Raw genomic sequence first — 16,999 nt, 5'->3', positions numbered from 1 at the left:
TTGTGATTACAAAGTCAAATGAGCAATCTTTTTGTAAATGTAATATTATTTGTCTTGGCAAAATTCCTTCAGTAGATATACTTGTGTTTCCAAAAAATTGGGTTTTGCATAAATTATGAGTATCATCACAGCATCTCAAAAATGCAGAGCCTATTGTGTTGGCAATCACAAGCACTCAAAAATCTGAACAGTAAAATTTCCAATGCATTAGAATATTTAAACTGTAAGTATGCCCTGATCTGACACTCCTGAATATGAACATATAATCCTTTTGACACTTCTCATTAAACTCGGATTTTTTAAGACCTCCACCAGCAAGAATAAATTCAAAATATCAAGGACTACCTGGCATGCTAGAGTACTTGATAGAGTAATATTTGTGCAGCTTTAAAATCTGAAGACAGGTTTAAAATTATAATAAAAGAGTCATACTCAGTCATTTTGCAAGACAAGCATTCTACATTATATTAAGCATGTCTCATTAAAGTCATCAAGTTCTAAGTGCAAGTAATACTGATGATTGTGGAATGGAGCCTCATTTGCTCGTCTAGGAGACAAAGAGAAAGCCATGACTGCCACAGAAGCCAGCTGCTTGCACTGCCAAAAAAACCCGAAAAGGGTAATTATCAATTACCACTGCCACGTGCAGAGGATGATCTTACTTGGCCCTCGCCTGAAGCAGCATCCGAGCCATCTTGCCTATTTCCTCTGGCATCCACTAAACCACCTGCAGGGCCTACACCGTGTTGCTGAGCCTGATGCATGCCATGCATTCCAGTGTTTGGACCAGGCCTAAAGCCTGCTTGACCTTGCATCTGTTGCTGCTGGAAATTCATTAGCTGTTGCTGATCTTGGGGCCTTAGAGCATTAAGCTGAAAAGGTAACTTTTGAACACCCCCGCCTTGTTGCTGCTGAAACATTGCTGCCCCTTGAGGTTGCTCCATGTAGCTTCCTTGTAGCGGGATGGAGTTTGATGGAACCTACAATGTCATCAATCGTTAGTTGTATTTTTAATATGCCTTGAATATATCAGTTACCAACTAAACTACCTGGGAAGGGCCAGGTGGTGGTGGTTGAGCATCAGCAATCGCTGCCAGGTACATCAAATTCTTCTGAAGCAGAGCCTGCAATCTAATCAATTGATTATTATGTGAGTTGCAAATTTGTGGTTTCCTTGACTGGGGAAGCTTGTCAAAATTTCACATATAAAATTAATGAAAGGCGACCAAGACACCAAATTGCAAAATTGCATAAGCTTCTATCAGTTAAGAAGCTTGAAACATATACAGTCTAAGAACTCTACAACACAAGGCCGAGGCTACATAGAGTTTCACTAATGCAGAAATAGATATTTGCCATTGCCATAATGATTAGTTTTAAGTTACGCTTATTGACATCCGCACTGGAGTGGAGTCTGCTCAAAAGTAATGTGTCTAAATCATGAAAGCTGTAAGAAAATCACAGAACTGATAATAAAAATAGCAAGGCAATACTCAGTAGGTGCTCACTAGGAAGCAGGAATTCTTCACTCACCTGCAGCACTGCACACTTGATTTTTGGGGGTGAAAGATTTCTTGTTAATTAGTTGATAAAGTAATTGCTTGATTACGCAAGTACTTAACTTAATCTACAACGTTTGTGCTAATAAAATAAAGTCCAACAGTGTCCTAGTTCAAGCCTTAAATATAATATAAAAAATGATGTCCTAGTGATTTAAGACATACTCCCTCCACCCCAAATTAGATGGCCCTTTCATAAAAAACACACATATTAAGAAATCTTAAATGTATTGTTTTTGTTCCAATTATGCCCATAATTACTACTATGATATAATTAAGTTTTTGATGCCAGAGTTGTATTCATTAATTACAAGATATACTCTCATTCAATTTTTAGTGCACCTTTCATCTACAACGATTTAAAACTCTTGCATCCAAATTTTTTCTCTTATTTCTAATCAAGTTTCCCTCCTTGACTTCCGATTATATTTGAAATTTAACACCAAATTTAAAATTTTCATTAAATTTAAATTTACCACCAAGTGAACATTTCATTTTCCCACCAATTTTGTCTATATAATAACAAGACATAGTTTTTCCATTAAAATTGTTCATATATCATGAGTTTTATGTACGATATAGATTTAAATCTTCCACCTGAGGAAGACGAAAGTATTACACTCAACCAAAGAGATATTTGTGTTACTGAAGAGCATTCAAATCACGTTCACCCACTTCATCATAATACAGGTATTTACATATCTTTTTATACTAACTTTGTGATGCATTTTTATGTTAAAGAATATTGTGATCTCTAATTTACGCCGCAACAATTTTGTAGGATCTTTTAGATGAAGAAAATTTGCACCAAAATACAAGGGAGTTGGCTAGAAATATCAACTTAAACCAACCTATACATATTTTTTAATCTTTTGGCATAAAAACATTCTGTGATATTTATGTTTTTACTTCATAGGTGAAGAAGATGAATTGCAAGATAGGCAAGCTAAAAAGTATCGAATGTTATCTAATCAAGAACGGCAATCAATGTGTATGACCCTACTGAAAAGAGTCAACAGAAAAATTCAGAAAAGCGCCATAAGTGATATTGCAACCGTGTTTTCCATATCAACTCGTACTATGAAACGAATATGGCAGCAGACAAAAACTACTCCTTCAGAAAATGGTTTGGTTGATGTTTGTCATCGGAAGACAAAGAATTGTCGATGTAAAAGAGTTCAGATTGATCGTGAACAATTTATGAAAATTCCTCTATCTCGGAGAACAAGCCTCGAGTCTCTAGTTTGTCGAGACACTAATCCATTCAAACCATACATGAAGGACTCCAACAAGAAAGCACGTGTCCAATATTGTCTCTCAATGCTTGACAGAAATATTATACCACATGATCCTAGATTTGTGGACATGTATAACATGATTTACATTAACGAAAAAAGGTGTTCTACATTAGTAGAAAAATTGAACAAGCCTCGAGTCTCTAGTTTGTGCTATGAATCTTAGTAATCAACCTTGCATCGCAATGTACAAGCCGGTGACATTCGTTGAGACACTAATCCATTCAAACCATACCTGAAGGACTCCAACAAGAAAGCACGTGTCCAATATTGTCTCTCAATGCTTGACAGAAATAATATACCACATGATCCTAAATTTGTGGACATGTATAACATGATTTACATTTACGAAAAATGGTGTTCTACATTAGTTGAAAAATTGAAAAGTATTATTTTCTACCTGAAGAAAGTGATCCTAAACGTAGTTATCAGAGCAAAAACTTTTTAACAAAAGTTATGTTCTTGGCAGCCATTGCTCGACCCAGATTTGATACAGAAGGTAATGAGATATTCTCTGCAAAAATCGGAATTTTTCCGTTTGTCACTAAGGTGCCTGCTAAGAGAAGCAGCGCCAACAGAGTTGCGGGAATTTTGGAAACCAAGCCAATGAATTCTATTGGAATGGACATTGGAAGATCATTTTTGATTAACAAAGTGCTTCCTGCTATTCTTGATGAGTGGCCGGTTGGAGATAGAGACATTCCTATGTACATCCAACAAGACAATGCTAAAACCCATATTAAACCCGATGATGAAGAATTTCGTTAGCTGTGTCACGACTTGGTTTGAATATTCACTTAACATTTCAGCCTCCAAACTCTCCAGACTTGAATGTTTTGGACTTGGATTTTTTCTGTGCAATTCCAAATTTACACTTAAAGCAGGCTTCCAAATCAGTAGATGATATAGTTATGCCGGTTGAAAACGCATTCGAGAGTTTTTCGTCTATCAAGTCGAATCGAATATTTTTAACACTACAACAATGTATGATCGAAATCATGAGAGCTCGAGGTTCAATCGGTTACCAGATTCCTCATATGAATAAAGCTTCTTTGGAAAGGAATAAAAAGCTACTAATTCATATGCATTGTGATGCAAAGGTAGTAGAGGACGCGACAGAATGGCTTAACTCTCCAGAAAATGTTTGATATATTATGAGTGTATTATGTGTCTGATATCAGGTGTGTATTCAAAATTTTGAGTTCGTTGGTTGTTTAAAATTTTGAGTTCATTGTTTACTTTGAATATTAAGTGCCATGTTGGTTTTTTTAAGTGCCACTGCTGCTCAGTCGATTAAAATGATCACAATATAGTAGTGATTTAAGAAAAAATCATTCCATATATCTTAGACAATAGATTTCTTGATTTAGATCAAATTCATAACAAAAAAAAAAAAGAAGCATCTCCAAAAATATCAACAAAATCTTTTACCGCCTAAGAAATTCGACAACAATTGGAAAATAGATTGCTGTAGAAAAAAGGATGATCTCCCAGGTAGATTCATTCAGCATCACGTTTTGTTTTTGGGGCATTGACAACCCATCTTCTTCCGGCAACTCATTTAAATCTATTTCATTGTTAACACCTTGATTTCCATTTTCATCTCCAACCTTGACAAGGTCTTCTTCTTGGATAAAGCCTTCTTCGTTTTCTTCGGGTAACTTGTTCAAATCAAAAGCATCCATCTTCTATGATGATGGTGAAATAATGCAAAAAAGTATACACATATATATAAGAGTGTATAGTAGTCATAGTTTTACTCGAGATATGGACTGTTACAACTCTTCATTGCTAGCAGTAGGAGTTATGTCAGCTTATTTATCCAATAAAGAGTCAAAAGGTAGTTTTGGGATAATAATCATTAATTTGTATTGGTTAAAAAGAGGGAGATCTATTATGAAATATTTTTTTTATTCAAAAGGGCCATCTAGTTTGGGATTGAGGCAGTATTCAACTAACTTCAACTCTAACAATGTGCCTTCTCCTTAATATTTTAAAATTAAAGATTCTATTTCATAATTGAAACACAATATAAAGTAGAGAGAAAAAAAGAGTGTGTTTAAGAATTTATTATAAAATATAAGAGAGGGTAAGGGAGAGACGCCTTAAAAATAAGGCTTGAAGAGGTTGTCCTAGTGATATAAGGCATCATTAGGCCATTGTTGGATCAACATTTTTCATCAAATACCCTTAATTAATGGTCAAAAATTTTAATCTTAATCACAATATGGTGTTGACAATCTTCAATAATGTTGCTCCCTTAAAACTTCTTGGAGTTGCTGAGACTAGATTTGCATCAGTGATTATAATGCTAAGAAGAATTAAACTTTTAAAACGTTCTTTAGAAACATTGGTGCTTAGTGAGGAGTGGGGAACTTACCGTGAATATGATCGGGCAAAAGCCTCTATCATAAGGACTACAATGCTTGATGAAACATGGTGGGATAAAGTCGATTACATTCTGGAGTTTACAGGTCCAATGTATGGTATGCTACGTTTCGCAGATACTGACAAGCCATCACTTCACTTGATATATGATATGTGGGATGAGATGATTGATAAAGTAAAGACTATAATATATAGGCATGAAAGGAAAGAACTCAGCGAGGATTCTCCATTTTATAGGGTTTGTTTGGGGTTAAGAATCAATCACTTCTTTTGAGCAGAAGTCCAAAAGAGAAGCTGGGCTTCTGTTTGGCAAAAAAAGCAGACCGCTTAAATTGGGCTCCAGAAGTGATAAAAGAGAAGTAAGAAGTGCACGCTTTTTCCTTTTGCTTCTCAGATTCTCACCTATCCTCACCAACACAGAGACGCGATTCATGCTTAATAAATTCCACAAAATCATGCTGCTACTGCGAGCTTGGAATTGGATGCAGTGCATGTGAGTGTCGCATCCTATGATCATCCATTTCTTTATTATTTTATCAAATACTCCATGAACTTATAAGTCAAATCATCCAAACACTAAAAGAAACTTATAAGTTTAAGTAGCCAAACACTAAATTTTTACTTCTGCTTTTCACTTCTACTCCACTTACTTCTTTTAAGCAAGAAGTCACTTCTTTTAAGCTTAGCCAAACGGCCCCATAATGTAGTGTATTCCATTCTTATTGATAGATGGACGAAGAGTTCCTCACCTCTACACTGCTTTGCTCATTCACTGAACCCAAGGTATGCATTTTCCAACTGAATTTCAGCAAGTAATGTCAGAGTTTCTGAATTTATACAATGTACATTTCAGAATTTCAGAATATCAGAATTTATATATACAATGTAAATTTCAGCAAGTAATGTCAGAATTTCAGCTTGTACATGTGTTATTTCTACCACTGACTTTTAGTCATAAACATTTACAGGTATTACAGCAATACATGGCTTAATGCAGCTCCGGACCGCCTTCCTCCTCATCAAGATATCGAGCTATCGGAAGAAAGAAACAAGTGCATTAAAAGATATTTTCCAGATGGGGAGGCAAGGAAAGCTGTAAATGTTGAATTTGCTCGCTTTTCTGGACAAATGGATAGTTTTGGCAGTGCAGACTCTATTGAAGATAGAGGCACCGAAGATCCTAAGATGTGGTGGCTGGTTTATGGAGCTTCTGCTCCAAATCTTCAAAAAATAGCTTTAAAGCTATTAGGACAGCCCTGCTCTTCTTCTTGCTGCGAAAGGAATTGGAGTACTTATTCTTTTATCCACTCGGTTAAAAGAAATAAGATTCTTCCTACTCGGGCCGAAGACTTGGTTTATGTCCACCCCAATCTCCGGCTCCTTTCTAGAAAGAGTGATCAATACATTAAGGGAGAGACCAAGTTGTGGGATATAGGAGGTGATCGTTTTGATCCACTTGATGGTGCCGAAGAGCTCGAGATTGCTAGTCTTTCTCTTGACGAGCCGGAGATGGAAGCCATGATTATGCTCGATTGAATCACTTAAATTGCAAGCACTAGTTATTTATGTATTTTAGTTTTCAAGACTTAAGGATGATTAATTTAGTTATTCCACTATTTTGTTCTACTTAAATGCATCTTATATATATATGCCAATGCAGCATATTCCTCGACCTCAAGTCTAAACCTCTTGAAAGATTATTACAAGTTCACAACACCAAATACAATAATCAATCAGTTAGGAACCAGCCATCTAGGCTCTAGCAAAAACTTAATACTAAAATGAAAAGAACTGTATGTAAATACAAGTTTACGCAGAAGAAAAAACGAGCACCAAGCATCAAAGAGTCATTAACATCACACTTACCGTCTTAAAAAAAACACATCACACTTAACGAATAAACTTCAATGATGCAGTATTGCACGTATAGGCAGTATAATAATATACAATATAATAAAATCCAGGCTAAATCAATAACAACATATTATTAAAATCAAACCCAAACTAAACTAACAAAACAGATTATTCAAAATGCAAATAAAATATGAAGATAGAATAGGATTACAAAAGGAACTTACTGGCCGCAATCTGCGAGTCTACCGAGATTCTGATTTTCCATAATAGCCAAGATCAAATCTCTGTTCTCATCAAGATACTGCACCAAACAAATAAAATCAATCGATTAATGATAAGAATAATAATATAAAGAAATATAGAGATGAAATACCTTTTGAATCTGGTCGGTGGTGATGGAATTAGGAGAATAGGAATGGGGAGGAGGATGAGCAGGGTTTAGGCTCGGCTGTTGCTGCATTATTTCTCAATTGGATTGGATTCGATGGTTTCTAGGGTTTTGCTTTGGGGGAGAAATGAAAAAAGGGGGCAAAAACAAGAGTTTGAAATGTGGGCTAGTGTTTTCGATTTAACCCGAGTTATACACCCTAGGCCCTAGCATCAGGCGAATGAGACGTACGAAAAATGAAGCATCTTCCCGTGGGCCGTGTCAACGGACTCGCACAACTCACAAGTCACAAGTATCCGAATTTTATTTTCTTGCCCAAATCAGATTGATGGCAAATCTCGCTTATAATAATTAATTTTGTTGAATATTTACTCCCGCAATCCCACCCCGGTGTTTACGTTTTTGCACGTATTTTGAATTTTTAGTATATTTCAATAGTTTTTTAAATATTAGCCATCTTCAAAGATATTGTATGATGTTTAACTGTTTGGAGTACAATATTTTTAACAAATTATTTATAGTTTTTATTTTTGATATATCAACTCATTTTTCAATTAAGAGTGTATATATGTGTATTTTGATTTTTTGATGCGTATGTCAAAATATTTTGATTATATAATAAAAACTTTAATTGTTTACACCGGGGAAGGAGAATGGGGGCTCGGCACAAATCCTACTGTTCTCAAAAAATATAACTTGATAAATTATTTCAAAATTTTGTGAATAAAAGTTTAGTGTTAAATTTTTTATAAAAAAAGAAAAAAATTGAAAATAAGTTATGATACTATGTTTTGTATGCGTCTTAAAATGTATGTTAAGCGGTGTATAATTGTATGATAAAAATAAATGTATGACAAAAATTAAATATTTAAAATAAGAAATAATAGCAAAAGTCTATTTTTTTTTGTCCCTATATGACCCCACAAATTAGCAGGCAGTCGTGCTACGTCGTTTCATTGAATAACCCAGTCGTGTTCTTCACCCGTAAGTAATGCTTGTATTTTTGTATGAATAATCTGCTTCCTTTCTGCAGCGTCGGTGGGCGTAAAAACAACAAATAAAACGAGAAAAACTCTCCCTCCTCATTTTTCTCCCATCAAAACCCTAATATTTCCCCCAATTGCAAACTCCATTTCATTTCATCCAATCACAAATCAAAAATGACCCTTTTGAAATTCCCCATTTTGCTGATCATCTTCTTCATCGCATCGTCGATCCCATTAACCTTGGCTGAAATCCGGGTCACCCAGATCCGATCCGACAATCGTCTCACTATCCCATTCGATGAGTTCGGGTTCACCCACTCGGGTCGTCTCGATCTCAACATCTCGAATATCAAGCTCTCCAATCCCCGGGTCCCTAAAACCGAACTCTCTCAAGTCGGGTTTTTTCTCACGACCCGGGAGTCCTGGCTTCATGTAATTGATCAATTGATTGAACGGGAGATTCCGTGTTCGCTTAATTCGAATCTGATTAAGCCGGTATTTAAGTTTGATAATCTCGATGGCGATCGGGTTGATGTGTCGTTTGAAGCGAATGATGCGAATCAGTATACGCTTGTTTTCGCTAATTGTGTTCCGAATCTTAAGGTTTCGATGAATGTGAAGTCGGCTATGTATAATGTGGAGCCGAGGACGGGGCAGAGGGTTTATCTGTCGGCTGGTAAAACATCGTTGCCTTCGATTTATTTTGTGTTCTTTTTGATGTACATTTCGCTTGCTGGTTTTTGGATTTTTACGATCTATTCCAAGATTTTGTCGGTTTTTAGGATACATTTCTTTATGCTTGCTGTGGTGATTTTGAAAGCGTTGAACTTGTTGTGTGAGACGGAGGATAAGTCTTATATTAAGAGAACTGGTACTGCTCATGGTTGGGATGTTTTGTTTTACATTTTTAGTTTTTTGAAGGGGATCACGCTGTTTACTTTGATTGTGTTGATCGGGACGGGTTGGTCTTTTATTAAACCGTATTTGCAAGGTAAAGAGAAGAAGGTTTTGATGATTGTAATACCTTTGCAAGTTATTGCTAATGTGGCTCAGATTGTGATTGATGAGACGGGGCCATTTGGGGAAGATTCAGATATGTGGAAGAAAGTGTTTTTGCTTGTTGATATAGTGTGTTGTTGTGCGGTTTTGTTCCCGATTGTGTGGTCGATCAAGAATCTGCGTGAGGCTGCTAGGACTGATGGTAAGGCAGCTGTGAATTTGATGAAGTTGACGTTGTTTAGGCAGTATTACGTTGTGGTTATATGTTATATCTACTTTACGAGGGTTGTGGTGTATGCGCTAGAGACTATTACCTCATATAGGTATGAGTGGACCTCTGTGGTGGCTGCTGAATTGGCTACACTTGCTTTCTATATATTCACTGGATACAATTTCAGGCCCAAGGCTCATAATCCGTATTTTGCAATCGATGATGAAGAAGAGGAAGCTGCGTCTGAGGCACTCAAAATGGAAGAAGAATTTGAATTGTGAGCCTTATGTTTTGTGCTTAAAGGTGAGATTAGCAAGGTCTGTCAGATTGAAGTTCGGTTATGTCATAGATGAGTTTACCTTGTGCATCTTCTATACTACTTAATGCCCTTATACTGTGCAGTTTGCCTTCTAGTCTATCTGTTGCCAATTGTGATGGGTTTAAAGATGAAAGAGTTATGTACAAATGGTCCACTATTTGGCCAATAAAGATGTTCTGAATATCTTGTAGTACTTCTTACTACCTTCTTGTCAATTTCTTTTTTTGCTACAATGAGTGCCATTTCTTAGCTACCATTACTGGTTTCTTGTCTTGCAAATTTTAATATCAAAAGATAGTAAATTTTTATGTTTGACATGTTCGAAAGGCCTAGGATAACACTTTCAGCATTTTACAAGTTCTTACCTAAGCCTTGCTCAAGGTTGGCATACTTTGCTGTAGCGTGAGACCCTTGATGGAATTTGTAAGGATTTTTTTTTTTTTTTTTTTGTTTTTTAAGTTAGGCCTAGTGTTGTTTTGTTCCTTGGATATATTGTTTCTGTTCCTTAAACTAAGGTTTGTAAGCAATTTTTGTGGTGTACACTCAGATTGAATGCAGTGCCCACCAGCAACCTACTTGTATAGGTGGTGCTTCTACTGATGGTTTTTTCTTCCTTTGCTTCTTTATCGGCAAAATAATATCTGTGATCAAACCAACCTCGCAATGCGGCCATCTGTAAATGCTGTGCAGGGCTAAATCAGCTTTAGGCTAGGTTGAAACGTTTTGACAATCGTATGCTAGAAGCCTTAAGCTTGGTGAGGCGGAGCCATTCATTAATTTACTTGGTCTTTTCATATTTCATAAGGTGACTATTTTGCCATGCTTTCCCAAATCGGCACAAGAAGTGAGCTTCAGCTTGCCTTGTTATGTATTATTTTCATCTTACGGCTCTATTCCTTTGTAAGAGAAAACTGTGAGGAGCTAGTATATAATAGTAGTAGATTAACTAAAAAGATAGTTGCATTAAAAAGATGAGAGCTTCATCAACGAGAATTGTTAACCAAGTGTGTAGATCCAAAATTGAAATTTTATTTTGTATCTTAAAGGTTGCTAAAATTCACATTTATATCCTTGGACTTTTCCAGACTATGGGCCTGTTTGTTTCCAAGAAGCAGAAGCCGCTTCTGGCTTCTGCTTCTTTTGACCTGTTTGTGTAAAGAAGTAGAAGCACTTTTAAGAAGCTGAGAATGTTAGCTTTTTTCTCACAGCTTCTGCTTCTTTTCCAAACACTTTATTAACTTATTTACTTCTCACTTCTGCTCCACTTCTCTAGTTTAAACAAGAAGTCACTTCTTTTAAGCTTGCCCAAACGGCCCCTATGACTGGATTATTAATTAAAATCTACATAAAATTTTATTGGTTCTTCATCCACCATACTTTGCTTATTTTCTTAATATCCCCACAAGTCAAGTCAATCATGCTATGGAAATAATATACCAAACCAAATGTTACGGTATGAAAATGAACGTTCAGAAGAACATTTCCACATACTTTAACCACTGAAGTGCGACAGGCATAGAAGAATCCCATAAAACAAAGCTTTCAAGAGGTTTCATGTTTAGAAGTCAACTAGTTTGGCCAATGCCAACAGAATTCAACTTAACATGCAACATTAAATAAACCGACTAAAGCCTTCAGATCCCATCCAAACTCCACATCGACGGTGCCTTCCATAAACAACCCCTAGATGGAATTTGCCAGGCTCCAGATTGTAGAGGACCGCAATACCTTAAAGTTAACTCCGTATCTAGGTATGTATAAGTAGATATATATCAGCTGATATCGCTAAGTGGAGATGCCAGGCAGTCTCACTGCATGGTCGGGCGTGGAGCACGTGGTCGGACTGGAGTCTTTGATGGGCTTACCCTGCATTAACAAAAGAACACATTTAAAGCAACCATGATAAAAATTAATTGGACAGATATTGATGCTAATTATAAAAAAAAACCAACCTAATCGGCAGTGATCCCATAACAGCACCGCTACAGTTTAGTGCTGCAATAGCACTCTCAGCCTACAGGGGTAAAGTAGAATATTTATAACTATCGTGATGACAGAAACTCAATATAATTAGAAAACAAGAGATGCAAGTAAGATCTCCAATAATAATCTGAAAAGAGCTCATACATGCAAAAAAAAAAAAAAAATTGGTATAAAATTTTAGTAACTTGTTTCAGTCTGATACGGTATGCATCTTCCTTGTTGACTACAATCATGAAAAGGTTGCACACACATTGATATTGCATTTTCTGTGCATTTCTCAGTATCATGACAGGGCAACATAAGTTTGAGCATTGTAATTGAATGACTTGGATAAAATCAAAGGAAACAAAGTTTGCTTTATATTAAAGAAAACAATGATTACCTACCCTGGCTTTATCACTTGTATGCAGGCTGTATTTAGCGAGATAACATCTTGCCGTTTTGTACTAATATTACAAAATTTCTACGAAAAGAAATTAACATTCAACTAGGCTCTTCCAGAGCATAACCAGCATTCGTAAAACATTTCTAAATGCCTTCAACTCCACGGCAAGGAAATTGAAGCGAAAACTGTAAACGGACTAGGGAGGATTACAGTAGTTTCATGGTATTGACGAAACACATGTATAGCTCTATCACAACCTGCTACCTCATATTATATACATGGCATGTTACAGACGTTTAATTTTAAGTTTGAGCATCCTCAAACTCAATGGCCTATCAGTTTTATGTGAATAGAGTAATCAAAGCAATATATTGTTGATACATCTCATTGATGCATGCTTATGGGTATATTCTTATAAAGCGACATGTCTGTTTAATATTAAACCAACTCAAGCAAGCCAGCAGGCTTAACCACAACAATACGTGTACATAACATAGCTTACTAATACCCTCACTGTATCATCAGTACAGTTCATGCATCCAAGCATAACTACTAGTTCAGCATCCAGATTGGTAACAGGACAAACATTTTGGACACACCATATATCCAAAATGACTTGAGTAAACTATCTAACTTGGTTGCATTAGTCCAAACATTATAAATTTAACTGCAGAACTTCCTTACCACGGCAAATGAGAAATAGTGTATTATGATAACTTTACCATCACAAAGATTTAGACTGTTACACAGCAAGTTAATTACAATAAAGAATTTTTTTTAACCCAGCTATTCTTCCAATTGCCTCTTCACAGAATCACAAACTCACCTCATCTACCATCTTAAATTAAAAATCTCAATTGACTTGCTAGCCATTCCAACCCAAGCATAGATAGAAGAACAAAGTAGTGGAAGGTGCAGGAAAAGCAAAAACATCCTTTAAATTATTTTTGTGGCCAACACTTGTGGAAAGATGGGAGGATGAAGACACTTTGACAAATATACTGTAGTATTTATGGTTATTGAAGAAAATAATAATCATAAAGCTATCAGAAGATTTATTAGTTTTGCATCCTGCAGGACCTACACTTTCCCCTTCCCTTCCAAATTTTAGCTAAACTTCAACCAGCATCATACATTTTCTATAACAAACCATGCTTTCCAATAAAAAAATATGGTTTGTATCAAGCAACTCAACCTAGGAAGTACACTTTCTGGATCGCTTTTGTTTGTATATACCGCAAAATGTTTCATCTAACCACAATTAAATCCAGAGATATGCAATATATCCAATATTTTAACTATGACTGTATCATTTTACGTCAAAAAATGAATCTTAGACAATCTAGATCGCATTTTCTTGTATATACAAGTCTATACACTACCAAAAATGTTTAACCCAACCATAAATTAGCGGTAAAAACTAACGCAAGCAGACGAGGATTCCTTTTTATACCATCAGAGTGCAGAAACAGGCTAACATCACAATATTGTTCCTGGCAAAGAAATATTAGAAGCTTATTACACTCACCATTACAAACTCTACAAAAGCAATACGAGTTGAATGATGATAGTCTCCAAGAAGCCTCAAGCGGTAAACCTACAGCAGACAAGGCATTTATAATTAGAAATTCAAGAAGCAAAGGTCCTTTAAATTTTCTGCGTTAGCACTCAGCAGCTACTAACCTCTCCACAAAAATGCTCGAAAAAGAGTTTGACATCTGCTTGAGTAACCTGGAATGAGTAGCAATCATTGGTATGGTTATTATTTTGCTTCTCACGGCTATTCCTAAAAATGAGAAATTTGTTGATAACATTTCCATAATTACCTTCTTATCGATATTTGTACAGTAGATGGTTCTTGAACACATCTCCCTTTCATCCTCAGACTGGGAAACATATGAAACACGATAAATGATCCCAAGTCTTACTTCAAATATGTTCAGTTCTTACAATCAAAATCAGTTCTTAAAATTTTGAGGGCATAAGAAAGTTAAAATAGTGAACTAGATTACTTACGCGTGGTAAAAATGTTGGATTAACAGGTGCAATTGCAGTTTTTGAAGGCAAAACCCTGACCGGATAAAAACCAAGCATAGTTCCTGCGAGACCCAAAGCGTTCCTTGCACCTTCTGCACTCAAATAAAATAAAAACAATTCAACATCACCCCCAACTCACCAGTCGATTCATTAGGTATTTCAAGAAAACAGTTCCTTAGCTTACCCTCATCCATAAACTCTACAAAGGCAAAGCGGAGAACAGAATTAGGATCACCACAGACACGACAGTCGACAACCTTCATCAAAAGAAAATGAGTCAGCAAGACTTTCTATCACTATCATGAACACAAGAAAATTCCCATGAGCTCAATAAAGTTAGGAATTACCTGCCCACAAGTGATAAATAGAGCTGCAAGTTGTTCCTCAGTAACCTAAAGCCAACAGCCAAAAAGAAATATAGTTGTTTACGACAGAAACATAAAAACTAAAAATAAAAATCCCCACCAATTCTATACCTGCTGATCAATATCACAAACATAAACTGTCCTCCTAATAATTTCCTCTCTTTGAGCCATACTGGTCCTGCTATTCATCCTCCTCTTTGCATGGCCATAGCCATTTTTCTTCTGAGAACATTTAGAAAATAATCAAATTAAAAATTAAAATAAATATAGAACAACCACATCAAGCCATGAGTCGCATCAAACTATATTCACCATATCAGCGACTAAGCAACACAAGTTCGAACTTTTACAGAGTCTAATACCATTCCATTTTTTACTCCCTATAACCAAACAAAATGTTAATGCTACTTCTATAAAAGCTAAAAGCTTGAGGGTAACAGAAATAGTAACATACCCTTCTAGTGGAATTTCCATTGGCAACCGGAGAATTGACTTGCATAACAAAATTATTATCAGCAACGACATATCCAAAATGAGCACCCCCGGGAACAATCGGCTGCACCACTGGCTTATAATTAACAACAAGCGAAGGCGGCACAAACTCCTCAGCCATAGGATTCAATTTCGACAACATTTCCTCCAAATCCCTCATCTCCTGCTTATAACTCTCCCCATCATCATCACCACCATTTCTCCTCACATCCACCCCCACCCCATTATTATTCCTCATCATCTGGTGGGCCCCACCATTCCCATTCACACTGTGACCCTTCTGCAGCTCAACTAAGCTCATGTGTTGAGCACCCTCGCCGTTAGTACGATGAGCCGCCACCTTGTTGGTCTGTTGCTGCTGATTCTTAACAAACCCTGTCTGATCATTTGACCAGAAAGTGGGGTCCCCATTGGAGTGATCCCCCGAGTTCTGAACCACTGAGTCACCCCGATTCGTTGAGTCGGCATTCTCAACCACCGCCATACTCGATCCCCTTGTCAAATTTCACTCCCTGTATATATCTATTCCGATCAATATCAAACACAAGATTAAATAATAAAGATTCGATTTTTATATCATTCTTCTATCATATTTTTAATAATTGAGAGAGAGAGAGAGAGAGAATACCTGAGCCTGGTGAAAACAGTCTAAATCATCATAAGCATTACGCCATTAGAGAAGATAAAGATGGGCTAGTGGAAAATTACAACACGGAAAAAGAGAGTAGAGCTTCCCTTTTCTTTTTATTCTCCTTTTTATTCAATTTTTACTTGCTCACATACAAGACAAGACAATGTTGTAACATAATACAACACATACAAACACAGCTACATATATATACACACCACGCTGAAGAGATAAATGAGGTGTGGCTTCTTTGGATCCTCCGTTAAGTCCATTCTTATTTTTTGGACTTTCTGTTTACCCGGCCCAACTCAATCTTATGTTTCTTTCTATCTCTCTACATTTTGTTGTTGTGTACCTATTTAATTTATTACATTCACTCAAATGATCATGAAATGATTTCTATTTTTTTTAAACAGCTCGTGAAATAAAAAAATTCCCACTGGTCACTCAAGGAGTTAAAATGTTTTACAGTAGTTAGATAAAATCTTTAATTATGTTAGATTTCGTCATAATTATTAGATTGTTCTATTAATGAGGTAATCACAAACATATTAATTGGATATATTTATATTAAAGAATATAGTTATTAATATATCATCATCAATCTAATAATTTATTATATCATCATTATAGGCTTGAAAGTAAAAACGGATTTAAAATGGTATTGAGTAATAATCTGGTTATCCAGTAATATAAATCAAATGGACGTGAATTAAATTTCAAAAATCTAAAATCGTTCCCGTAAAAATTTAACATATTCGATCCAACTCCTACCGATCTACAGACCTAAGTGTATGTAAAATAGTAGACGTATTTATTAATTTAATCATGATATGATTCATAACAGGTAAACTCTTTTTTGAACATTCGAATTTATCATGTGTGTATTTCATCTACTTTTGAGATTAAAATGTATTACACGATATTTGATCCTGTCTTATTATTCTAATTGATATCATAATTTAATATAAATTTTTGTTGCCCAGTCTACTTATTATATTTCATTACACGATAGTAATATTTACCGACCAATATAACTGAATAACCGATCAATCACGAAGACGTTGATCGAATCTTCTGCTTATCAACAAAGTATATATGAAGGATAAA

The 16,999-nt window shown here is 35.8% G+C and overlaps 3 protein-coding genes across 4 annotated transcripts; 1 reads left to right on the top strand and 2 right to left on the bottom strand.

The window, feature by feature from the left end:
- Positions 1 to 376: 376 nt before the first annotated feature.
- On the bottom strand, positions 377 to 7,737 carry LOC108216476 (GRF1-interacting factor 2). Its single transcript, XM_017389240.2, has 4 exons — positions 7,470 to 7,737; positions 7,321 to 7,397; positions 1,050 to 1,131; positions 377 to 980 (listed from the first exon to the last, which is right to left on the bottom strand). Exons 1-4 carry the CDS (start codon positions 7,554 to 7,556, stop codon positions 627 to 629), a joined length of 600 nt encoding a protein of 199 aa, XP_017244729.1. The 5' UTR covers positions 7,557 to 7,737; the 3' UTR covers positions 377 to 626.
- A 693-nt stretch (positions 7,738 to 8,430) lies between these two features.
- On the top strand, positions 8,431 to 10,255 carry LOC108219396 (protein CANDIDATE G-PROTEIN COUPLED RECEPTOR 7). The gene has a single exon (XM_017392819.2). The coding sequence runs from the start codon at positions 8,645 to 8,647 to the stop codon at positions 9,959 to 9,961; it is 1,317 nt and encodes a 438-aa protein (XP_017248308.1). The 5' UTR covers positions 8,431 to 8,644; the 3' UTR covers positions 9,962 to 10,255.
- A 1,212-nt stretch (positions 10,256 to 11,467) lies between these two features.
- On the bottom strand, positions 11,468 to 16,072 carry LOC108219322 (polyadenylate-binding protein-interacting protein 12). 2 transcript variants are annotated; one of them, XM_017392704.2, is made up of 11 exons: positions 15,890 to 16,072; positions 15,224 to 15,773; positions 14,881 to 14,991; positions 14,752 to 14,796; positions 14,589 to 14,661; positions 14,384 to 14,496; positions 14,194 to 14,253; positions 14,051 to 14,098; positions 13,896 to 13,964; positions 11,952 to 12,013; positions 11,468 to 11,865 (listed from the first exon to the last, which is right to left on the bottom strand). In XM_017392704.2, exons 2-11 carry the CDS (start codon positions 15,743 to 15,745, stop codon positions 11,808 to 11,810), a joined length of 1,161 nt encoding a protein of 386 aa, XP_017248193.1. In that variant the 5' UTR covers positions 15,746 to 15,773; positions 15,890 to 16,072; the 3' UTR covers positions 11,468 to 11,807. The 2 variants fall into 2 exon arrangements, with proteins under 2 accessions (XP_017248193.1, XP_017248194.1); XM_017392705.2 differs by having other exon boundaries at positions 15,224 to 15,783; positions 15,890 to 16,032.
- Positions 16,073 to 16,999: the final 927 nt, after the last annotated feature.

This window comes from Daucus carota, chromosome 4 (genome assembly GCF_001625215.2).
Source record: "Daucus carota subsp. sativus chromosome 4, DH1 v3.0, whole genome shotgun sequence".
NCBI classification, from domain to species: domain Eukaryota; kingdom Viridiplantae; phylum Streptophyta; class Magnoliopsida; order Apiales; family Apiaceae; genus Daucus; species Daucus carota.
Note: the sequence above shows the minus strand (reverse complement) of the source record. Positions and strands in the feature narration are given on the sequence as shown.